Source organism: Stegostoma tigrinum, chromosome 8, assembly GCF_030684315.1.
Source record: "Stegostoma tigrinum isolate sSteTig4 chromosome 8, sSteTig4.hap1, whole genome shotgun sequence".
In the NCBI taxonomy this organism is placed as follows: Eukaryota; Metazoa; Chordata; class Chondrichthyes; order Orectolobiformes; family Stegostomatidae; genus Stegostoma; species Stegostoma tigrinum.
In genome coordinates this window covers 43,726,972-43,747,468 of record NC_081361.1, presented here as the reverse complement: position 1 = coordinate 43,747,468, position 20,497 = coordinate 43,726,972, and the positions used below count along the sequence as shown (strand labels likewise).

Sequence of the window (20,497 nt, the reverse complement as noted above, 5' to 3'; positions counted from 1 at the left end):
CAGAAGATGAATGCTAGGATGCCAAATACAAAATGCTGAGATTTAGCATTCCAACGTTGTTCAATAAAGACTGGAGTTTCAGGCAACTAAACAGTAGTGACTTTTTGTAAAATAAGGTAGTCAATTTTTTGGAATCTCTGACCTTTAATAAAACAATATTCAGTGAAACATAGTATATTGACCAACCTGATGGAGATTGATTGAAGGCATTAAGGTCCTGAGTGTTTGGGACATCATTATTGGTTTTCAAGTCACTTAACTCAGTCAACAGATCAACTTTCCTTACAGCCTTGACATTGCTTACCAAGGCTTTACTACAAAGGTTTTTATCATCACTGCAGGAGATAAAACACATGTTAGCAAAAGGCTTTATTCCACAGAAACAGTGTTATGGAAATTTCTGGAGTTGGTTTCAAGTAATTGATTAAATAATGAGCAATTTTACTTAAAACATAAACAACTTTCATTTTCCCTCCCGAGAGAGACAACTTCAGAAATGTGATGAAAGTTCATTAGCTTTAGTTACATGGAATTTCTGGTGTCAGCTTGTACACTGAACATTGTAATGTATAGGGCACACAGTTTCAAGTGATTACAATGTTTGGTTCTATCCAGCAAGAGGACAAGGGCTTGTTTCAAGGTGTTCACTTAGAGCAATTCAAAGGCTACAGGCAACTGGAGAAGAGGAGGATAGAGACAGAAACAAGCTCCATTCAGGAAAGTACTGTTTAGCTAAACAGCTGAAAAAGGCAACTGAAGAACACTGTTTGTGTAGTTGAAAATGAATAGAAATGCAAAAGCAGTTTGATACTACATTACGAGTCTGGGTTTTTCCAAGCTGCTTGAGAAGAAGGCAGTCACGAACCGTCTTCAGGCAACTTCGAAATAACATTAGGGTAAATCATTGCTATATATTGTTGTACATGTTATACAAAGATACACTGGGCCCTGATTTATAGTTAGGTTAGGAAAGAATTAATCAATGTTCTCCTTGTGTTCTGTCCATTTTGTAGTCTGTGTTTTCTCCAAAGAGTCTCACTCTGGTGTATCTTCGACTGTCCAAAGTTCTAATGTATTCCAAATCGACTCTCACTGTGCTAGTTATACCCAGTGATGCATAGCTGATCACTGCAAGAATGGTCCAGGGTCCTGAAGTCCTTGCACATCATGCCTCAACTTTTTATACCACCATATCATAAACATTAACAGCTACATAGATTCTCAAATGAACATTAGATTTTTTTTAATAATTTGTTGCGGTTTACACTAATCTTTCCAATTTGTTTTCAAGTGTTTGACTTGATTGATCTGTGTTGAGAAGTGGTTAAAGAAAATCTACAACATGGTACAGAATTAGTTGAGGTAAAGTTAGTTCTGTTTCTTTACTTTGGTTGACTTCCTTTGGGTTAGAGTTTGCGATGTAATGGTTGGAATATAATAATTTGGCGATGTAATGGTCGGAATGTATGAGAATTATGAACTGGTTGTATTTCTACTCCATTACTAAAGTCAGATACCATTGTTACTTCCCCTGGGAACAAGAGTAGTAGTCCATCCATGCATCGTTAGTACAAGGGAATAACCTTCAAAAAAAAGAGGAGCAATGACTTCTTCAAGGTTCAGTTCCAAAACGTGAACGTAACTCTTGCAATTGAAACAATTTGATTTGTTCCTTTATATATTCTTCAAACTACAGCATGTCTTCAAGAAGTGACCTCTTTTCCTACAAGACAGACACACTGGGGCAGAAGACTGGATGCAATAAGATGCCGTGGTATTGGATTGCTTATTGGTGTTATTACAAGCAATATATTGTTCCAATGAGAGGTCCACTTCCTCTAGTCAAAGTCCACATCACCTTTAAAGAAGTCAACATATACTATAGAAAGTGCTGTATTATATTTAACTTTTGTTGCCTCATGGATCTTGAACAATTTTCTAGAGTCTGGAGCCACTATATTTAGATTGTTTGTTCAACAGTTATAATCAAACAGGATCTTATTATCCAAGACATCAATTGACAATTCAATTGTAAATGAGCTCCCATTACAAGTTTCCACAGTTGCAGGCTCAAATAGTGGATACAGGTCATGAATGAAACTATCACAGGTTGTCCTGGAAGATGATGTCTGCTATTGAAGCATGGCTCTTTCAGTGTTGTATCTGATCTTGAAGTAAAATGTTGATCAAAAGCTGAGGCTGTCAAACCAAATGCTTTTTACGGATCTGGTGCCTCTGTAACAAATGATCTCATGTCCATCCTATCTAACCTGTGCTGCATTTGATTTAGCTTCCAATGCTGAAGCTGATCAAAATCTTAAGAAGTGTGCTTTCCAAATCTGCCAATTCACTGATCTATCAAATGGATCTCCAAGCTTAATTTTTTCTGGTGGAAGAATTGGTACCTATGAATTTTGTTGTATTCCTTGAGTTTTGATAGGCATTTGAAGTTGAAGTTGTTGATTAGTTTTTGAATTTGCAAAAATATTGAGGTTGTAGGCTTGCTTGCTGAGCCAGTGTGTTTGACTGCAGACATTGTCACCCTGCTAGGTAACATTATCAGTGCATCTCCAGTGAAGCGTTGGTGTTCTGTCCTGCTGGTTACTTATATGCTTCAGTTTGTTGGGGTGGTTGTCATCACTTCCAGTTCTGTTTTTTAATGGTCTGTACATTGGGTACAGTTCAATGTGTTTGTGGATCGAGTTCCGGGTGAAATGCCAGGCCTCCAGCAATTCCCTGGCATGTCTTTGTTTGGCTCATGCTATTATGGATGTGTTGTCCCAGTCAAATTTGTGTCCTTCTTTGCTCAAGTGTATTGAGACAAGTGAAAACTGGTTGTGTCTCTTGGTGGCTAGATGGTGTTTGCGTATCCCTTACTGTCAGTTTTCTTCCAGTTTGGCCTATGTAAAAGTTTCTCACAATCCTTGCATGGTATTTTGTATATTACGTTAATTTTATTGGTGGTGGTTTTTGGATCTTTACTTTCGTCAGTGGCTGTAGCAGGGTGGTTGTTAGTTTGTGAGCTACGTTGGATACCTAGAGGTCTGAATCATCTTGTGGTCATCTCTGACTTGTCTCAGATGTATGGGAGCATGACTAGTGTGTCTGGCCATGTCGTGCCCTAACAGCAGATTGTGCTTTTTGAGTTTCCATTTCTTTTAAACACTCCATATAAGTGCTCCTGTTCTGTTTTGCGCGCTTCCAGTTTGCTGCAATGTGCTGTGGCCCATTCAAATAACGTCCTGATGCAGCTCAGTGTGTGTGTGTTTGGGAGGTTGCTGGACTAATTAAGTATCTGATCCGTATGTGTGGTCTTTCTGAATGTGCCAGCCTGGAGTTCCCGGTTGTTCTTGCGCTCTACCATTATGTCTAGGAAGGGTAGTCAGTTATTGTTCTCCTCATCTTTTGTGAATTTTATTCCAGTAAAGATGTTGTTTGTGTGTCAGTTTGTGTGTATGATAATCACAAAAAGGTATCATCTACATAGCAGACCCAGAGTTTTGGTTGTATAGCGGGGAGTGCCGTCCGTTCTAACTTTAACATTATCGCTTCTGCAATCAGTCCGAAACTGGGGATCCCATTTGTGTTCCATTGATTTGTTTGAATATATGGTCATTGAAGGTGAAGTGGGTTATGAGGTACAGATCCAGCAGTTTCAGGGTGCTGTCCTTGTTGATGCTGATGTTGTGGGGTGCCTGTCTCCCCGATTCGTCCAGCAGTACAGCAATTGTCTCTTTGGCTGGGTCAATGTTTATGGATGTAAATAGTGCTGTTATGTCGAAGGATACCATTATCTCGTCCTCCTTTTCTGGTATTCTTGATGTTGAAGATTTCATGGGAGGAGTGGTTAGTGTTGTCAATTAAGTATTTCAGTTACCGTTGTAGTTCTTTGGCTAGTCAAAATGGTGGTGTGGCTGGTAGTGAGACAATAGGTCTGAGGGGAATCCCTGGCTTGTGTGTCTTGGGGATTCCATCGAAGCAGGGTTTCTTGGATCCCTCTGGCTTCACCTTTTGCTAGTCTGTGTTGCTGATATCTCCTGAATTGTGTAATTTCTTCAGGGTTGTTGTAATTCGGTTCCCTAACTACGCTGTTGGGTTTGTCGCTATATGTTACTAAGTGTCAGTATCTGCTAGTAGTGCGCTAGCTGAAGGGCTCTGAGGATGATTGCCATGTGTCCTTTGTCTGTCGATAAGAATATGATGCTTTTGTCTTCCTTGGAGTATTTCCAGGGATTTCTTCTCTTCTGTGTTAAATGTGTTCCACTTGCCTTTTCTGCTCAGTGTTGAGACTATTGTCTACCTGATGGTCTGTTGTATTTCCTCCGCGAGTCTGTTGCTCTTCAGTGTTGATTCCAGTGTGGCCAGCAAGTCAGCTTTTTGGATCTCTGTAGTTATAATTCAGTCCACGTCTAGGGCAGTCTTCTCAGTGTAAGTGGTTGGTCTGAGATGTTCTTGATCCGTGTTTCCATGTTGTCCATGAGGTCAGCTAGTTTTTCTTGTAAGGCTATTCTTTTCTTCTAGCCTTTTGTTGTTGTGTAGTGATGGCTTGTTCCAGTGTGGTTGTCCATTCTTGGTTGGTTGCTTTGGAGCACAAATTTCTTTTATGGCGTGCAATTTCTGGCTTGTATTTGTGGACACAGTTGTGGGGATCATTGATCATAACCCTTATCATTCTGTGCAGCTGCTCTCCGTGCCTGCAAATTACTCATTGGTAGTACCTGTTTTCTGAGGCATTCATGCAGGTAGAATTGTTGTTCGCGGGTTGCGTTCAGACAGATGGCATTTGGTCTCCCATCTGCAGGCCAGTTTCAGGGTGTTGCACCCGTAGGTGCTTCAAGTTTTTGAGAAGATTTGTAGCTTAGGTTGTGGAGGAGGATGTTGACTTGCTCGCTGAGCTGGTGTGTTTGATTGCAGACATATTGTCACACAGGTAGGTAACGTCATCAATGCCCGCCTGCTGCCCCGATGAAGTGTTGGTGTTCTGTTCCGCCCATTATCTATATGCCTCAGTTTTCTGGGGTAGTTGGCATTGCTTCCATTTCTGTCTTTCAGTGGTTTGTACATCGGGGCCAGTTCAATGTGTTTGTTGATGGAGTTCCAGTTGGAATGCCAGGCCTCCAAGAATTCCCTGTTTGGCTCATGCTATTATGGATGTGTTGTCCCAGTCAAATTTGTGTCTCTCTTTGTCCTGGTATATTAAGACAAGTAAAAATTAGTCGTGTCTCTTGGTGGCTAGTTGGTGTTTGTGTATCCTTATTATCAGTTTTCTTACAGTTTGGCCTATGCCACAGTCCTTGCATGGCAATTTGTATATTACGTTAGTTTTAGGGTTGTGGGTATTGGATTCTTTATGTTCGTCAGTAGTTATCAGTTTCTAGGTTACCCTAATACCTAGGGGTTTTAGTATTCTTGTGGTCATCTCTGATATGTCCCTGATGTACAGTAGGGTGACTAGAGTGGCTCCATGTTATGTCTTCTTGTGGTGGTCTGTCGCAGAGGTAATGGCGGATTGCGCTTTTTGGGTATCCAAAAGCATTAGTCACTCTACTGTGTATCAGAAACATACCAAAGATGACCCCTAGGTGTCAGTGTAACCCACAAACCAACAGCCACCCTTGGGGTGGGGTGGGGCGGGCTGGTTGCTGAGAAGTTCATGGGAACTGTCTCGATCACATTTGGAATATCCAGTGACCTGTGAGGTGCCTGACAAAAGTTTGTCTGTTATTCATATTTATTTCAGGCCAATTATCGGTCTTAGAATGTAAATCTTGTATCCGTATGTTTGTATTATAGATTGTATCATTGTTCTAACTTTGTAGAGGAAAGTTTATTGCTGGGTATAACTGCTGATATAGAATCTTATGGTTTTGTTCTCTTAGTGAGTACTTGGATATCACATTTTGTCTTTTTTGTTCCAAAGTTACCATTTTGTGTTCAGTTTGCAATGTAAATTTGACTGTCCAGTCTGAGATCATAACAAATCTTAAAACAAAAGCTAAGTAGCAGCTGAAAACAGGCTACAGACTGAGCCAGAAGATTGAAGTTGTGTAAAATTGAGGCAGCTGTTTTTTGCTTGTTGGAGATCACAGACAGCCGAGAATACACTATGGAATTTACACTGCGAGCTGCACCAATAAAAGAGAGTAGTGAAAAATGCAAATAACCAACTGCAACTGAGATGGTGAGAGGCATAGCTAGGTCATGATTGTCTAGAAAGTTGTCTGGGAAGTTGAGAGTTTGCAACCACCAGCAGCTTATATATACACAGCACGTTTAAGAAAATAAAATGTTACAACGTTATTGTTATTGCAGTGAATGTTACTTGACACCAAGCTACATGTTAGGGAGGATGACCAAGAGGACTTTAAAAAGCATATTAAAAGGAAGGAAAGACCAGTTGACCGATTTGAAAGAATCGTAAAGCTTAGGGCTCAGGCAGCTCCATCAAGATCTACAATGCAGCATCTGAAAACCATGGAACTACTCTTTATGATCATCATGGGCAAGTCTCTTTCCTGTATGGCACCCATCAAATACTGCAGTCACAATGTTGCTCCATTGTAGGAGGTGCAGGCTACATTTAAATAACTGTAGGCTAGTTTTAATTTCAATCAACAAGCCAACACCACAACATAATTTACAAACACATTTTCAGAGGCTGTTCAATTTCAGCCCCTATTTATTTTACCACTGATTAACACAGTGTGTGTAATTACACGGACAATGAATTCTACAGCACCAGCTTACCTGCACAGGAGGACATCTGCAGAAGGGTATAACTGCTGATATTGTAAACAACACTGCAACACGCGATCATCATTGTTTTCTTCACGTAAGCCACCTATGGAGATAAAATTCACAAGGAGGCACCTTACATATTTGAATGACTGCAACTAACTTTTTTTTATTAGCAATGTAAAATAAAAGAAGTCAGCTGAATTTCACATGACTTTCATTATTTTGACTTGTTAGAACACTTTCTAACTCAGCTTACTTTCGATGCACATGACCAAACTAAAACACAATACTAATTTGCAGTTTTAAGAAAATGCTTTTTAGCCAATGGCTTGCTTTCTCACTAATGCAACCAAAAGCATTTTGTCTAAAATGCGGCAAAATTTACAGTAACTTTAAGAATTTACTTTAGAATTTACTATTTCAAAGCATATGCTGAAAACTTCTTTTCTTCAACTTGGTTGTTACTTTAGAAATAAATGGTGAGCTGTCTTTTTGAAACACTGCAATCCACAAAGCATTGGTACACCAAAGGTGTTGTTCGGGAGATCATTCTAGGCTTTTGGTGCAGTAACAATGAAAAAGTGGCGATATGGTTCCAAGTTAGAATGGTGTTGTCTTACAGAAGGTGTGGCTCATGTACATCAAGAACATACCTTTGTTCTTCTAGGATATTGAGGTAACTGGTTTGGAAAGTGACATCAGTAGAGTTTGAGGTTTCTGAAATGCATTGTGTGGATGTAACAAATGGGCAGTAATATGAACCCAGGGTAGAGGGAATAATTCTTTAAGACAGATAATGGAGTGATGATTGAATATGCTGCTTTGTTCTGGATGGTATCAAGCTTCTTCCAGGCACAAGGAGAATAGAGTACTGCAACACATTCCTGACTAGAGTCTTGTAGATGGCAGATAGGCTTTGGGGGCTCAGGAGGGGAGTTACTTGTTGCATGAATCGCAGCCTGTGACCCGTTTGTGCAGCCACAGTATTTGTGATAAGTCTAGTTAAATTTCTGGTCAACAGCAACTATCATCTCCACCCCACCCCAGACATTACCAAGTGCGGATTTCATGATGGTAATGTCTTTGAACCTCAAAGGGAGATGTTTGGAATTTCTGTTGTTGGAAACGGTCACAGCCTGGCACTGCCAAATAATATTTCTGCCATACAAAATCCCAAGCCTGAATGTTTCCAGGTTGCACTGCACACAGGCAGACTGCTTCAGTTTCTGAGGATTTGCAAATAGAACTGAACACCATGAAATCATCAGTGAATACATTGTAGGGAAGTCATGAAGCAAGGTTCTGAAGATGGTGGGGCCACAAACATTGCCTGACTAAACTCTCGCAATTTAGAAAATCTTGAAATAGTGGCTCACCAACAACCATCTTCTTTCAGAAGAGTATGAAAGCAACCAGGAAAAAATTCCACCCTCCCCACCCTGAGCATCAGTAATTTCTAGGTAAGAAATTTAGTGCTGCCGTCCTATAACTACATGACCTGATTCATGGGCTAATATTGGAGACAGAACAAATGCAACTTAAGTCAGGGAGGGAGGAGGGAAAAGAGAACTTTTCATGTCTACATGTAACAATGGTTAATCAACCCCCAACAATCAGTTCAGAGTTTCCATGAGAGCTGCCAATATGATGTAATTAGTTCTGGGAATAACTCAAACTACCCAACACCAAATGGCCAGTAGTAATTACTGCTCACTAAAAACCACATGCTACACGAAGAAATTAAGCTACATCTTGAAACAGTTTGTATTTTCTTCCCTGAGCCATATACCAAATTCCCACTGAAAATACAATTAGCGTCATAACTATGACTGAGCAACATAACTGATGACTTTGCAATTGTTTCCAATTTTAAAATTAAGAGAAATATTTGTGTATCACAGGCAGGGATAGTTTGGGGTGCAATGAAAAGGGAGATATTTTAATTAATGAATGAACACAAAAGAACAATAAAGGCAGGAGATAGGCCAAAGCATTCAATGAGACCAGAAACAAAAAATCATTTCATAACAACTTCAATACTGATGGATTCTGACTTCTTTTAACATTTTCACCTTAAACTATACAATTGTGGAATATATAATTGTGGAAGATGAACTGAACACAGCATGATGTAAAGACAATAATCTTTCCATCAACATCGACAAAACGAAGGAGCTGGTCATTGCTTTCAGAAAGCAGAGTGGAGGCATGCCCCGTCCCATCAATAGCGCTGACACAGAAATGGTAGAGTGCATCAAGCTCCCCGAGAGTGATGATCAGCAACAATCTGTCCTGGTTCACACGTCAGTCAATAAAGCACAACAATGTCTCTACTTCCTCAGGAGGCTAAGGAAATTTGCCACGTCGACAAAGGACTATCAATTTTTATGAATGCACCAAAGAAAGCACCCTATCTGGATGCATCACAGATTGGTTTGGCAACTACTCTTCACAAAACCACAAGAAACTAAAGAGTCATGAACACAACCCAGTTCAACACGGAAATGAGCCTTCCAACCATTGATTCCATCGACACTGCCCATTGTCTGAGGAAAGCAATTAACATAATCAAAGACCCCTCTCACCCTGGTCATACTCTCTTCAACCTGGCAAAAGTTTGAATACATGCACGAATAGATTCAAGAACAGCTTTTTCCCCTGCTGTCATCAAACTTTTGAATGGATATCTCATATGTCAATTCTGATCTCTCTGCACCTTCTTTTTGGCTGCAACACTGTATTCTGCATTCTGTTATGCTCCCCTGATGCACTTTGTGTAGTACAATCTGCCTGCATGGAATGCAAAACAACACTTTTCACTTTATCTCTGAATGTGTGACAACAATAAATCAGTTAATCAATCACCAATCACAGCACTTATTCTTTCTGGCACCTGAACTATTCCTTCAACCATGTTCTTCCTTATCTCTCCCAGCAACCTTCTATTTTCCTTCCTACTAAATTACTTCAGCTAAACATTTCTGTTCATTCCTTACCCAATCCTTCTCTCTCTCTCTCTCTCTCATTTTCTCCTCAGCTTAACAGTTGCATACTTGCCTGATTCAGAAGGTTGTGGATATAAGACCATTCTATTACAACCGAGACTGACAATTGTCAACTGCACCAATGGCTATCTGTATTAATGGAGAAGTTGTTTGTCAGATAAGATGGGGCTAATAACAAAGCAAAAAAAGGAGACAAAACATATCGTCTGACTTACTAGGAGTAACAACACTGGGGAATCTATTAGAAATCTGGTTAAGATGTTTGGCTGTCAGTCAGAGAGACAAGGGAAACTTCTTTTCACACCCTCAAAACATTCTGCAATACTTTATAGCCAAGTAATTACTTTTGGAAGTGTAGTCACTACTGTTTTTGTGAAATAAAGTAAATTAAATAGAAAACAAAATACAGCATAGATAATTTGAATTTAAGAGCTACCATACAATTTACTGTTTCTTGCACCATTGAAATTATTTCTAGTAAATGTATGCCACCTACAGTAACTATCATAAAATGCAATCATATGTTGCTACTTTCGGCTTCCCTTTATTTTATCGTAGACGTGGAAGACAAGCAAAATATTTCTAATTAATTCAATACCTTAGGAAAGACTTGGTCAAGTTAATTTTAACAAATACACTGGTAATAAAATAAAATTAAATATGTAGCTAAATCTGAACCTTACCTCCATTACTATTACAAGTCATATTCAAGCACTACTCAACATTAATAATGGCATCTTTTTAAATTAATTCACAGGATGTGGGCATCACTGGCAAAATCAACATTTATAAATATTCGAGAAGGTAATCATGAACTGTTTTCTTGAATCACTGCTGTCCGTGTTGGTGAAGTGTATGTAGAGAGGGCGTTCCAAGACTTTGACCCAGCAATAGTAAAGGAGCATCCTTTTAACTTCTTACCGGGAATATGGTGCCCATGGGAAGCTGAAGATTTTGTTGCCATTCTTTAATTACCTTTTAGAATATAGTGTCACATTCCTGAACTGAAGTTCTTACAGTGGTGTTGTATTGTGAATGAGGTGAAAACGGCCATGCAGAATCCTCCTGGCAATTGGAGGATGCGGCAGCTCAGAATCGGCAGTGAGAGCAGGCCATTGCTGTGGCAGCAGTCACAGTTTTGTAACCAAGATGGTGCCAGAGAATGATGACTTTGACTGCTTTTCACTGTACTCATGCATTCCTTTACTTGAGTACACATGAACATAAATTCTAATTCTAAACAAACAAACAAACAATCACACGCCCTTGCCTTTTAAGAATACTATCATGGGATCTTTATAGCCTATAGGAACAAGTGCATTTATTAACTTGTTAATCAGAATGATCAGGTCATCCCACAGCATTCTTTTTTTAAAAAAATCATAAGGATGGGTGTGTAGCCTAGATGGGAAGCTACAAGTGAAAGTGTCTCCAAACATCTGCTGCCATTTTTTTGAAACAGTAGAGTTGTGGGTGAGGAAGGGCTGATGAAGAAGCCTTGGCAAGTTGTTACAGGAAATCATGGAGACAGTACACACTGCAGGTATATCATGCCAGTGGAGGATGGGGGTGCCTAAGGTGGTGGATGGGGTGCTGATCAGGCAGGCTGCTTTGCCCTGAATAATGCTGAGCCTCTTCAGTGTTATCTGCAGCAGCAAATAACCAGACAAGTGGAGAGTATTACATCTCATTTTTGCTCTGTGCCTTGTATATGGGAGAATGAATGTGCTAAGTGGTGTAGGGTATTAAGGAAGTTCAGCAAAAACCTTTTCCCTATACAGATGATTATGTAGGGGTTTCTTTTAAAATAGGAATCCAAAATCTGCCCATCATGATTGAATTGACATGAAATCAGGTCAATCTTGCACATGGCTGTTGCTTCAATTGTTCAATAACTACTGTGAGGTGACTGAAGTATATGTGATTACTACCTTTGATATTTTTCACATCAAAAAGTCAAATTCATAATTTTAAAAATTGCATCTTGTTGATCACAATGTTTCTGATTATAGTTTATTATTCAATAATCTCTGCTGAGAGTTCTTGAATGGAAGGGTGAGGTGAAGATACATTTAAGCCTGACTGTTTTCTTCCCACAATTGTAATGTGACAACATACACTATAACGGCTCAAATATTGAAAAATGCCCGCTGGACAAGATAGTGGAATATGATGGTGCCCATGGACCCATACACTGACAGGACTCCATGTTCAGCAGACAAAACAAGGAAGAAAATTGACACAACAAATAAAAAGTTCAAATACATTATTTCTGACAAAAGATCCAGTGGCACTGAAATAGGATGGTGATGATTAAGCAACAAGAGAACAACAAAATTAAGAGTAAGACATACGTAGAGTTTTGAAATGTGGTTTTTTGATTGCATTTGTCATTCGGTAAACTGCACTCCAATATTAGACCTCTATCTCATACTTATTTGTTGACAATCACAAGATAATAAGCCGTCAAAGTGAATGCACTCCGATTTTTAAAAAATCTCCAAAAGGTTGCAGTGATGGCACTATAATAACTTACAGAACTTTTGAGCTGCCTGTTGCATGGACTGCCCCCACACATGTGGATGTCGGCTTTTAAAGCAGGAGTAAATGAACTGTACAGCAGGTATGGCTTTACGATTCACACCTCCGGAGAGCTTTCCATTTTTTAAGGAATCCAATTCCTGTAGAACTACCCATGGAATGACGATAATTGGGAAACCAACACCTGTAATTATAAGAGTATAACTGTACAATTTCATTGTTTACTAATTTGATATTTGGTCTGTCTCCTATTTAGACAGTACTTAGATATTGAAGCTGTCATCAGAGAACCTTTCCTATCATGTCAATACATTTGAAGCTGTTTAGCTTAAGTTACCCAAGTCCCAGTTATACGGAGTATAAGGATAGACAGTTGAAGCACTAGGAAGAGAACAGTCAATGGATACACCTCCTTGTTTCACGAACAGTACAGTGGCATCTTTGCTACCTTTGGGCATAGGTGGATTTTTCAGCACATTGTTAGAATAAACAGCTCTTAATGCTGTAGCATGTGCATAAATCTAAGGACATTTGAATGAACCCATTCAAAAGTTTAACAAAGCAAGCAAGAATATTACTATCTAAGCAAATCTAAAACTCAATGATGACCTGTTCAACACAGTATCATCTCTATTTCAAAACACCAATCAGTTGATCCAAGACATGTCAATTATATTTAACAATGAAAATCCCTTTTCCAACAAAATATCAACTGCAACATGCAACAATAATAAAGTAACACTCTTGTTTAAAAAAAAGTGTAATGTTGGGATAACGAATTAAAATAGCTTTCAATGAGATTCCAAAAGACACACTGTAAACCAACAACACTGATATTCCTTACCTGAGGAGCGCTATATGAAATTACTTAGGTTTCTAAATTGGACTACACGTCCACCATCTTCGTAGAGTCATAGAGATATACAGCATGGAAACTGACTCGTTGGTCCAATTCATCCATGCCAAGCAGATACCCTCTATAAATCTAGTCACACTTACTAGCATTTGGCCAATATCCCTCTAAATTCTTCCTATTCATATAGCCATCCAGATGCTTTTTAAATGTTGTAATCATACCAACTTCCACCACATCCTCTGGCAGCTCAATCCATACACACACACACCCTCTGCATGAAAAAGTTGCCTCTTAGGTCCCTTTTATACCAACGGGAAATATTACCTACATATTTTACTAAAATTGTTTTTGAAATCAAAATCAATTTGTAACATTTAGTCTGAAGAGGTACTAAATATTTCAAACAAAACGTTTGCATTTTACACGATTAGAATGACAGTAACGTGTAGCTTTGTTTTTATTAATTTCATAATTAAACATATATTCACATACCTGCAACTCCATGGTCCTTTATATTCACAATAAAGTTTAGGTGACTGATAAAAATGTTGGTATCCAGTACAAGCAGAATGTCAGACTTCGAAGAAGCTTCAGCTAAACAGTCAACATTTAGGGGAGAAAAAGGAAAATTAATATTCCTTTTCATTCTCGGATGAACACTCATACTAAGTGAGGGCAGTAGCACAAGTCAGGGGTGAGGTGCTGGGTTCAAATCTCTCTACAGCAGGTGGTGGAATCCGAATTCCATAAAGATCTGGAATTAAAGAATCTTATGATGACCGTAAATTCATTGCCAATTGTCTGGAAAAACCAATCTGGTTCACAAATGTCCTTTAAGAAACGAAAGGAAACTTCCATCTTTACCTCCAGACCCACAGCAATGTGGTTGACTTTTAACTGCCCTTTGGGCAATTATGGATCGGCAATAAATGCTGGCCTCTTCCCGGGAATGAAAAAAAAAGCCAGAGGCCTCAGTAAGAGTTCAAATCAATTCAACCAGTTAATTAAATGTCTAGCATCAGCAATTAAAGTACTGATGGCTGTAGTACTTTAATGTCGTTGAGGGAAGGAAATCTGCCATTTGTACCAATTCAGATGAAAAACTTACAGCACTTTGGTGAGCTCTTAACTACCCTCAGAAATTACATAGAAAGCTGTCCAACAATAAATGCTGCTTTCCAGGGATGCCAACACCCCATGAATTACTTAAAAACAAAGTATGACATGGTTTTCTTTTCATCCTCACTTTTCTTTACATCTTCCTGGACAGTATATCCTAGAGAAGAGCTGAGAAGACAAACAACTGTTATTGCAGAAACTTCTATTTCTGCCCTGCCAAAAACTTTGGAAGAAGTTCCACTCAAATTGGATGCCTTACCAGCATATGTGCCCACAATTTACCAAAATAACACGTGAAAATTAATCTTGTGATTTGCCACAATTATTGTTTTAAAGCAATGGAATTTTCCAAGACTTTCAACAAAACTGCCACTGATACTGTCACTGAATCCCCCACAATCAATATCCTGGAGGTTACCAGAAACTGAACTAGACTATACATTGAAATACTGCGGCTAAAGGAGCAGGTCAAAGGCTGGGAATCTTGCAGCAGGTACTCATCTCCTGACTCTCCAGAGGCTTCCGCCAACTACAAGGCACAAGTCAGAAACAAGAAGATTGAATGCAGCCCAAAAACACTCAAGAGGACTGACATCATCCAGGAAACAAAGAATCTGCTTGATTGGCACCACATCCACTGCCAATACTCAGTTGTAGTACTGTGTACCATCATCAAGATGCACTGCAAAAATTCACTAGGCTCCTTAGGCAACACCTTCCAAACCCATGACCATCTAGAAAAACAAGGATAGAGATACGTGATACCATGACCCATAAGTTGCCCTCCAATCCTGACTTGGAAATACATCCCTGCTCCTGGGTTAAAATCCTGCAGCTCCCATCCCAATAAACTGTGGGTGTACCTACAGCAAAAAGTTGAAGGCAGCAGAAAACCACCACATTCTCAAGGGCAACTAGGAAGGGACAATACATGTTGGCCCAGCCATCCATTCCCACACCCCATGAACAAAGAAACAAAATATGAAAACTGGTAAAGAACAGGAATTTGCCTGTACGCATTCAACAAAACATTTACAACTCTGGTTGAAGTAATTTCTTTCAATTTCTGGACTGATAATTGTTCATTTTCATCAATTGGGGGATTACAAACTACACGAATACAAAATACAGCAAACACTTCCTTTTTGTTTTAAGTATAATGAGGCTTAAAATTAGCCAAACTTCCTAATAATAGTAGAAAATGCTCCAGCAACTGTTGTTATGAGCTGGAATTTTTCCTTTTTTTTAAAAAGTGGAAAAGATCACTCAGAAAAAATGCTATTTAGAAAAAGAGCATTGTTTATAGAGACAGTATACCAAAGGAGGTAAAGAACGTGGAAAAAAAGATGAAAAAAATAATTTAAATGTAGCTTACTTGAGCATACTTTTATTTCCTGAGGTGGGTCTATCTCCATGCTTGTTAACTCTCCATAGCTCTGTCCTAGTTCCACCTCCAAGACTTTTTCATATCTAGCTGTTTGTAGCTCTTCTACTATCTCCATCTTTCAAGGGAAAAATAACTTTTAGTGTTGTAATGCGAAATGAAGCAAAAAATTTCTAATAAGGCCATGAGACCTAATGAAATGAGGAATACTGGCTATTTTTAGTGATGTTAAAAATATGATTTGAACATCCATAGACAGAATTGCAATTTATAAGACAAATCCATGATCTAAAGATTTGGTCCTCATTTTCAGTCAGTTTTGAGCAAGTAAATTCTGAATAAGCCAAACTCTCATACATTATCGGGAATAAAACTTTTATTCTACATTCCACACATGGAAAAGTAAGTACAGTTTTCCAGAGTCGCAAATATAAATAATAAACTGCACCATGTTCAGCAGGTTGTAATCCACATGATTCCAAGTAGATTACATGCAGCTGTCAAGGGAATTCTTAGTATGAATAGCATTAGTCAATGTGTTTACATCAGAATGCAATCAATGACATTTAGAAAGGACTTATATATATTTAAACACACAATTAGTTAAAACATAGACATGAATATAGACCTCCAAATACTGAATTGCCTTCCACGATTAAAAATTGCCATGTTTCATAGCCACTTTTAAAAGTATATTTAAAATTTTAAAAATCTTTTTGAGTTGGAGTAAATTAAAATAAAAATCTCAACATTTACTTTCCATGGTAATTATGCATGTCAACTGTGTACAATACTATCAAAGTCAAATTCATATAATCAAATAATTGTTTCTGCAAAAATAATTACATCTATATTTAATTGTACTAATATTTCCAAGGCCTGTCCGGGATGGAGGATTTGGCTGGGCTGTTATTGGCAGTCACATCTAATTGAGGGAGTTACATCATACATGAAATGAAGGGTTTTTTTCAAAGCAATACCTAAACTACAAATTATTTTTTCCGCATTCACAAGGGATAACATGCTCGTTAAATTGAAATCAACCTTCTTCAAAGACTGGATTAATTAAATTCAAACAAATTTCTAACTCCACAATTTCCAATGAACTTTTATTTCTAAGTTATATCATAGTGTGCAAATTATGCTGTAATGTTGCACCACTGACATCATTATTTCATTGTACAAACTGTTCACTGTTGACTATCTTGACTTTGCACAGTAATTCAGGCATATCAGTTACCTCAGTTCAGTAATTGAAAGGAAAGAGTATTTTTGATGTATTGTCCACATGAAAATAAAATCTTTAAACACTTATCTTCATTAATATTCAAACTAACATGCACATTATACAATTACTTGAAAACTGTCATGATTTTGAAATATTGTGTCGTTCTGGTTGCCACACTATAGAAAAAATATGGAGGCTTTGGAGAGGGTGCAGAAGAGGTTCACCAGAATGATGCCTGAATTGGAATATATTAGCTCTAAGGAACAAGTGGGCAAACTGCTGCAAGCTGAGAAGTTACCTGATAAAATTCTAAAAGATTATGAGAGGCATGGATAGGGCAGAAATATGAAATACAAGGCTTAAAGGCAGAGGGTGAAAGTTTAAAAGGAGATAGGCAAGGCAATTTTTTTCTACACAGCAGGTAGATGATGTCTAGAACACGCTGTTTGGGGAGGTAGTAGAAGCACATGACAGCAACATTCAAAAGGCATTAAAGACGGACACATGAACAGGCAGGAAGTAGAAAGGCATATGAACCATGTGCAGGGCAAATGGCATTAGTTTAGAATGACATCGTGGTCAGCACAGACATGGTAGTCTGATTAGTCTGTTCGTACGTTGTACTCTTCTGGTTATCTATGTATTATGTACTAACACAAGATTATTACATTACATTTCAAGGGGAAAAAAAACAAAAACACACTTAAGTTCTATTTGGCTGGGTGGTTTGGTTTGTGACGCTGCGATTGTTCAGTTCTTGCACTGTCTGAGGTTACCATGAAAGGCTCATCTTTTCAACCTCTTCCCTTGCCTGAGGTGCAGTGACCCTGTTAATCCACAACCAGTTATCTCTCACTAATGATAGAGCCGCACTGTGGTCTGGTGGGACTATGGCAACTTAGCTTTTCATTTTTGGTAAAAGTACCCTCAGAGCGGAAGTCAGTCAGCCCTGTCTGCGAAGGACTGCCGACGAATGAATGAATGAACATGAATGCAATATAACTGCTTGGCAATAACCATCTCAAACAAGAGGAAAGCCTTACAATCCTCTCTAACCCTGACAAACTATTATGATATATCCTTGCTTTATGCTGATTACAATTATTTGAAAGCTTGCCACAGGTAGAAACACACTCAACCTTATCGTGCAATAAGCGCGAGATTTGATAAACTTGTTTCAACAACCAACTTACAGTCAACAACCATCAAGCAAGTTGACCCCACACTGCAAGCATCAATTCTGTAGTATTGACACTACAAAATAAAAACTTAAATAGTCATGTCAAGATAAATAAGTGCAGCTGGACTTACTACCAACTAACCCCTGAAATACTCTCTTGTAATATCAGCCCTGTTACAAAATATTCAATAGTCAGAGACTTGGGGCAGAGCAGGGAAGAAATGCAACTGGCCCATAAAATGCAATATATAAGTCCTGTACTTCAGAGACAAGTCAGCAAATTGTTTAATTGCAACTTGCACAGATCTCTGCATTCTTCTGCCCTCAGTACTAGCTCTGAAGGAACTAAGATGGGAAAATGTAGTCCTTAGCTGGTATTCAATTATTCTTCCGTCAGCCAGAAAAGTTTACAAATGATAAAATATCACCGAGAAGCGTAGTTATTAAAAAAATAACAAGTGTTCCCACATTCAGATAAGGCTTCTAATATTGAAAAATGCAAATTCATCATTTTCCTCTACATTTTATAAATGTCACAATTGTCTAATTTTAAGTGTTTCTATTGCCCAGTAATTTAACAATTCAGGTTAGTTTAAAATGGAATGCCAGTGGAACCCAATGTCTTAAAATGACCAATTCGTTACATTTTAACTACATCACAATTAAAGCTTTTTCTTTGAAGTACTTGATGTTACTGAGCTGCAGAAGATAAAAAGTGATAACTGTAATATAATTGTCACACAATTGTCTTTGGCCTTAAACTGTGCAGTGCAATACAGAATCAATACAATATCCAATTTATACTGCTCCTCAATGTTGCCATCCCACAGACTACTTACCAATTATTAACATCAGAAAGTTTGAATCACGATAGCTCTTAACATATTCAGTGTACCAAAAAAAATTCAATGTATCTTGCACAGTAGTGTCATTTACTGTAAGGAAAAAAAGAGATGTGCACCTCAAGATGTTTTGTATTTTTCATCATTTAAGACATTTTTAAAAATTGTGGGCAGGTCAACAATGGCTGAAGATGACCAACCTTGGACTTGAGAGAACTGAGTTCTTTTAACATGGCTGGGATTGGGTGGAAAAGAATTGTAAAAGTCGTATTCTATTAATAATTTTATCATTAATGGTTCATTACAATTTTTAAAAGATTTTTTGAAAACAATACGCCAATGTATTCATAGGTAAATTATATACTGATTGGTTTGCTGTAGAAAGAACTTTCAGCTTTTTGTGAAAAGTAACCGTGCAGTGTAATTCAGATGTAAAGTTCCAATGCAGGAATTTTAAAAATTATTCAAATCATCTCCAGGAACTAAGTTCTGTGCAGCACAGTAACAATTTAAAAAGTAACCTTTGAAACAGCAACATCGAGCAGCAGTATATTTTGGTAGCTATTGAACTTGTATTACCCAGAGATGGTAACAGTCCAAAACTATAGCACAATGACCATCATTTTTCGTTTGTGGTTTGCCTACATTAGGCTCTCAACTAAAATAAATTTCTATGTAATGTACCTAAAATTTAGCAATCCAAACACTTAAAAAAAAACTTGAAAACCATTAGCCTAACAACAATCTAAGTTTCAACAGTACTTTCCAAAGGAAAAGTTATACATGTTATTGATTCTAATGGTTTTATTGATGGTCTAGAAAATTAGCAGTGATACCAATTATTGGGTGCTTTGTCAACAAAACACCCACCTTTTGAACAGTATCCATATCCACATTATCTGATAAAGTTGTAGATGAATTCCATTTCTGAGAATCCTTGAAGGATTAAAACACAGTAACAAGAGGGTTAAACTGGCACACCATTATAATCATTATAACAATCATTGCAAGGTGGTCTAACTTAAGCTGCCTTTTTCGTAATAAATACACTCAAGTTCATTCATCTCTGCATCAGCTAAATATAAAAGTAATCTACTTTTTTACCAAATATCCAACATTAATATAATACCCTGTTACAGTAAATCATATTCTCTTGTTCAATTTATACTATGAGCTCAGAAGAGCTACATGGTCACAAATAAAAGGCCGGAGTTTATAAACTTGTTTTTGACATTACAGACATCAATATGGTGAAAAACTAAATGTTAAATTGGAACAATAAGGTCAATACTATATTATAGTCAACATTTGTCATTTATAGGCAATTACAGTGGCTTTTCAGTTACTTACAAAAGAAGGAAATATTGATAAATATGAACATGCTTAACCAGAAAGGGCTGTAAAAGAAACTTTGGACACTATTGCGCTTTAAAAAGCAATTTTATGTTAAGCATTTCAATTCATTTGCAGATGTAGCACCACTGAGGACTACTGCGATTTTCCAAATTAAATGCTGCAGCTTAAGTTGTCTGCTAAATCTGGATGTTCTGCATTGCTGCTCTATTTTATCTATTTAAAAATCATTATAAACATTATGATCCATC

General features: G+C 37.9%; 1 protein-coding gene across 3 annotated transcripts in view; it reads right to left on the bottom strand.

Annotated features, from left to right (window-relative positions):
• swt1 (SWT1 RNA endoribonuclease homolog) overlaps positions 1-20,497 on the bottom strand; it is a 109,131-nt gene that overhangs the window by 58,189 nt on the left and 30,445 nt on the right. For all 3 annotated transcript variants that reach the window (XM_059647826.1, XM_059647828.1, XM_059647827.1), the window contains exons 6-11: positions 19,764-19,829; positions 15,635-15,761; positions 13,633-13,734; positions 12,280-12,468; positions 6,748-6,841; positions 187-335 (exon numbers count right to left, since the gene is read on the bottom strand). In XM_059647826.1, coding sequence (XP_059503809.1) covers positions 187-335; positions 6,748-6,841; positions 12,280-12,468; positions 13,633-13,734; positions 15,635-15,761; positions 19,764-19,829 — 727 coding nt within the window. The remainder of the gene's footprint in view (positions 1-186; positions 336-6,747; positions 6,842-12,279; positions 12,469-13,632; positions 13,735-15,634; positions 15,762-19,763; positions 19,830-20,497) is intronic.